This window comes from Penaeus monodon, chromosome 3, assembly GCF_015228065.2.
Source record: "Penaeus monodon isolate SGIC_2016 chromosome 3, NSTDA_Pmon_1, whole genome shotgun sequence".
In the NCBI taxonomy this organism is placed as follows: domain Eukaryota; kingdom Metazoa; phylum Arthropoda; class Malacostraca; order Decapoda; family Penaeidae; genus Penaeus; species Penaeus monodon.
The window spans coordinates 42,058,547-42,063,546 of record NC_051388.1 but is presented as its reverse complement, the minus strand read 5'-3'; the positions used below and the strand labels follow the sequence as shown (position 1 = coordinate 42,063,546).

The following is a 5,000-nucleotide window of genomic DNA, read 5'->3' as shown; positions in this document are numbered from 1 at the left end:
TTACGATTATCTTCCTTTGCTGCCTAAACCCTGTATATCTTAAAGAAGCTGCAGTATTTCCAGGACTCCCTGCCCCTATTTAAGGGGAGGAGTTTATGGACTAAAGGGAATTGGTTGTTTTTGTTGGTAGGATGTAGGATGTATTATATATATGTGTAGGATGTAGGATGTATTATATCGGTCAGTTGTATAGCTGGTGTATATTAATTTTATATGAAAGGTTTTATTGTGAATTTCCTCCTTATTTTGGCTCTAGCTCATCTGGCATCACTTTTTTCACTACTCCTTCCTCTGTTCTTTCTTTCCACTGTCATCTCTTTCACCTCCTCTCTCTCCTCTCTCTCTCTCTCTCTCTCTCTCTCTCTCTCTCTCTCTCTTGCTCTCTCTCTCTCTCTCTCCCTTTCTCTCTCTCTCTCTCTCTCTGCTCTCTTTCTCTCTCCTCTCTCTCTCTCCTCGTCCTCTCTTCTCTCTCTCTCTCTCTCCGTCTCCTCTCTCTCTCTCTCTCTCTCTCTCTTGCTTTCTATCTCTCTCTCTTCTCTCTCTCTCCTCTCTTCTCTCTCTCTCTCATCGTCATTCTCCTCTCGTCTCTCTCTCTCTCTCTCTCTCTCTCGCTCCTCTCTCTCTCCTCTCTCCTCTTGCTCTCTCTCTCTCTCCTCTCATCCTCTCTCTCTCTCTCTCCTCTCGTCATCTATCCTCTCTCCTCCATCTCTCTCTCTCTCTTCCTCTCTCTCTCCTCTCTCTCTCTCTTCCTCTCTCATCTCATCTCTCCGTCTCTTGCTACCTCTTTTCTTTTGCTCTCTCTCCCTCTCTCTCTCTCTTGCTCTCTCTCGTCTCTCTCTCTCTCTTCTCTCTCAGCTCTCTCTCCCGCTCTCTCTCTCTCTCTCGTCCTCTCTCTCTTCTCCTCTCCTCCTCTCTCTCTCTTCTTTCTCCTCTCGCTCTCTCTTTCTCGCTCTCTCTTTCTCTCTCTCTCATCTTTCTCTTTCTCCTATCTCTACTCTCTCTCCGTATCTCTCCCTCATCTCTCTCTCCTCTCTCTCTCTCTCTTGCTCTCTCTATCTCTCTTGCTCTCTCTCTCTCTCTCTCACTCTCGTCCTCTTCTCTCTCATCTCTCGTCTCTCTCTCGTCTCTCTTCCTCTTCTCTCTTCTCTCTCTCTCTCTCTCTCTCACCTATCCGCTCTCTCTCTCTCCTCTCTCTCATCTCTCTCACTCTCTCTCTTGCTCCTCGCATCTCTCTCTCTTGCTACTCTCTCTCGCTCTCCCGTCCCGTCTCTCTGTCTCTCTCCTCTCTCTCTGTCTCTCTCTCTTGCTCTCTCTCTCTCTTGCTCTCTCTCTCTCTCTCTCCTCATATCTCGGAGTCATCGTGGTCTCTCGCTTTCTCTCTCTCTCTCTCTCATCTCTCTTCTCTCGATCTCTCTCTCTTCTCCTCATCTCTCTCTCTCGTCTCTCTCCGTCTCTCTCTCTCTCTCGTCTCTTCTCTCTCTCTCTTCTCTGTCTCTGTCTCCTGTTCTTCATCGTCTCTCTCTCTCTCTCTCTCTCTCTCACTCTCCATCTATCCCCCTCTCTCACCTTCTCTCTTCCTCTCTCTCCTCTCTTCTCTCTCTCTCTTCATCTATAAAGCCTCTCTCGTCTCTCTCTCCTCTCCTCTCTCTAACCTCTCTCCGCCCTCCCTCTCCGTCTCGTCTCTCTCTCTCTTCCTAGTAACCTCCTCTTCTTTCTCTCACTCTCCTCTCCTCTCTCTCTCCCTCTCTAAACAACTAACCTCTTCTCTCCTCTCCCTCTCTCTAACCTCTCTCTCTCTCTCTCTCTAACCTCTCTCTCTCCTCTCTAACCTCTCTCTCTCTCTCTGCTTTTCTCTCTCTCTGTCTCGTCTCCCTCACATCGAATCTCTCTCTCTCCATCTCTCTCTTCTCTCTCATCTCTCGCTAGTCTACTCTCTCTCTCTCTTGCTTTGCTCTCTCTCTCTCATTGCTTGCTCTCACTACTCCCTCTCTCTCCTCCCTCTCTCTGCTCTCTCCGCTCTTACTCCTCTTTCTCCTCTCTCTCTCTCTCTCTCTCTCTCTCCTTGCTTGCTTGCTCTCTCCTCTCTTCTCATCTCTTCTCTTGCTTGCTCTCTTCTCTCCTCTCTCTCTCTCTCTCTCTCATCTCTTCTCCTCCTCCTCAATTCTCGTTCCTCATCTCTCTCTCATCGCAGCTCTCATTCTCCTCTCTCCCCTCTCCCTCTCTCCTCTCCCCTGCTCTCTCTCTCCGTCTCATCTCTCATCTCTCTCTCTCTCTCTCTCGTCTCTCTCTCTCTCTCACTCTTGCTTGCTCTCTCTCTCTCTCTCTCTCTCTTGCTCTCCTCTCTCTCCTCTCCTCTGTCTCTTCTCGCTCTCTCTCGCACTCCTCTCTCTCTCTCTCTCTCTCTTCTCTCTTTGCTCCCTCGTCTTCTCTCTTGCTCCCTCTCTTCTCTCTTCGTTGCTCCCTCTCTTGCTCTCTCTTATCTATTAAAAAAGAAAACCTCTCTCCCTCTCTCCCCTCTCCCCTCTCTCGCCTCTCTCCCTCTCTTTCTCTCTCTCTCTCTCTCTCTCTTGCTCCCTCTCTCTCTTGCGTCCCCCCCCCCCTCTCTCTCTCTCCTTCTCTCTCTCTCTCTAACCTCTCTCCATCTCTCAAACCTCTCTCTCTCTGATAATATTTATTTATTCCCAGATATTATATACATATGGTATTACCCTTGTATGAAGCACTTAATATTTATTCTGGTTGTATTAACCTCATGTAATATGACCCCAAGCAGTATGTAATGATAATACAAAGAAAAAAATATTACGCCAATATTTAAGGATGTTTTAAAAAATCTTTTGTATTATTCCTTGTAATTAACGAGTCCTTGTATATTGCAGCAGACCCAAGACAGTCACCAGAACCCCAGGTTCCTAGTGCATCCAAAGACGATCCCGCGGCCAACACCAAAGATGACGTAGCCTCCCTGGCCGACCGGCTCTCCCTCCACAGCATACCTAGTATAGATCGCAGCGATGGCACTGCTAGTCCTGAAGCTTCTTCCAATGTGCCCAACCTAGCTCACACACCCCCAAACTCCCCCAAGACCCCCATTTTAGCTCACACCCCACCACCTTTGCCTCCTGCCAATCCTCCGGCCCAGCAGTTAACGCCTCCTGCACCTGCACCCAGCGAGTCCCCCAAGACAACTGGAGATGCCCTAAGCATCACCCAAAGTCCAAGCGAGGCACCGTCCCCTGGCCCTCTTAGTCAGCACTCTGGCCAGGGTGAAGGACATGAACCCATTGACCCAGCTCCTGGCCCTCCCATGAGTAGCGGGGAGATGGCCATGTATGGTGCGTATGGCAGCAGCCCACCCTCCGTATCGGGCCACTATGGTGGCATAGGAGGATTGTATAGTGGAAGCCATCCCTCATCAGGAATTTACAGTGGCTCTGCTTCGTTAGGGAGCATCTATGGTAGTGCTGGCCCTCCACCTGTTCCTCCACCCCCCCTGGAGGAGAGTGGTGCTGTGGGAGGGATTCACCACCGGAGGGAACACTCCCTCAATTCTATACACTCCATTCACTCTGTCAATTCCTTCAAGGAGTTCTATGACAAATCAACCCTCAACCAGTTCATCTCAACCTCTCCCAAGCTCTCAAATAGGTATGTAAATCTAAGGCTGTCTGATAATATTTTTCATAGTTAACTATAATTAATCCATGATCAGATTTCCACAGTGTCCTTTCTAATAATTCAGTATATTAATGTAAATGTAATGGAGTTACACAGGAAATGACTGGATTCATTAAAAGCAAAAATCTTTCTGTCTGGATGTTTGGTAATTTTTAATTTTCTTGTTTCATGTCAGAGAAATGAGAGCAGATTTTTTTTTTTTATGTTTGATATGTTTCAGAAAGTTTTCATGTAGGCTTTTCCACTGCTTGCAAATTTAACTCACAGAATAGTTTTTAACTTTGAAGAAAGAAATATTAGCTTGTCCTTTTTTAAAATCCCCCAAATATACTGATTTTCAAAAAAGAAAAATATAAAAGGAAAAACATTAAATTAACAGTGTGTGTTATACATTTTTGCCCAATATCCTTTTTTTTTCTTGGAACTTTGACTAAGATACAGGTTCTCGGAAACAAACATAAGGAGTCAAAAGTTCTTGCTCCTACCAGTGAGTCCAGTGAGATTTACCCATTGCTCATAGCTTTATGTATTGTCCACTTTATTTTTTTGTGAATTTGGTTGCAAACAGACGGCTCCACTGGTGCTCAGACATCAAGGTGACACTGTTGACCTCACCAAATTTCCCCATTCCTTAAATTTGTGTAAAAAGTTTTTTTCAACTACTCTAAACAATGTTACTGTTATTTTTATTATTGATATTGTGATTATTATAATGTTGCTGAAATACTAATAACAAAGAGAGAAAGAGAAAAAAAATCCATGAATTAAGGAAAAGGGTAAACAGGTGAAATAGATAGGATTAATAATTGAATGGTGACTAAGTATTTGTGGAGCCATTTATGTATAAAGACAATTAATAAACTAAAAAACAGTGGACATGGCATGTACATCATGCCATCTGCAAGCATTGGGTTAATATTGTTCTGTTTATTGTTCAGAAAGAAACGCAGTGTTAGGCAAGGGAACAGTTAACATGTCTTAGCATGCCATATCCTATAATGATAACAGATTTTGTTTTACTCCATAAATTGTTGATGATACTTTACAGGTGTGGAAATCATTATATGAGTTACATGTTTCCATTGGGAGTATATATAAAGCTTTGTACATAATGCTTCATGATTATATATATATATATATATATATATATATATATATATATATATATATATATATTATATATATATATATACTATATATATATATATATATATATATATAATATATATATATATATATATATATATATATTATATATATATATATATATATATATATTATAATATATAGTATATATATACATCATTATACTACATAATATA

General features: G+C 43.3%; 1 protein-coding gene across 1 annotated transcript in view; it reads left to right on the top strand.

The window, feature by feature from the left end:
- Positions 1-5,000, top strand: part of LOC119586315 (mucin-1-like) — a 28,321-nt gene that overhangs the window by 11,789 nt on the left and 11,532 nt on the right. The window contains exon 2 of the mRNA XM_037935031.1: positions 2,880-3,648. Coding sequence (XP_037790959.1) covers positions 2,880-3,648 — 769 coding nt within the window. The remainder of the gene's footprint in view (positions 1-2,879; positions 3,649-5,000) is intronic.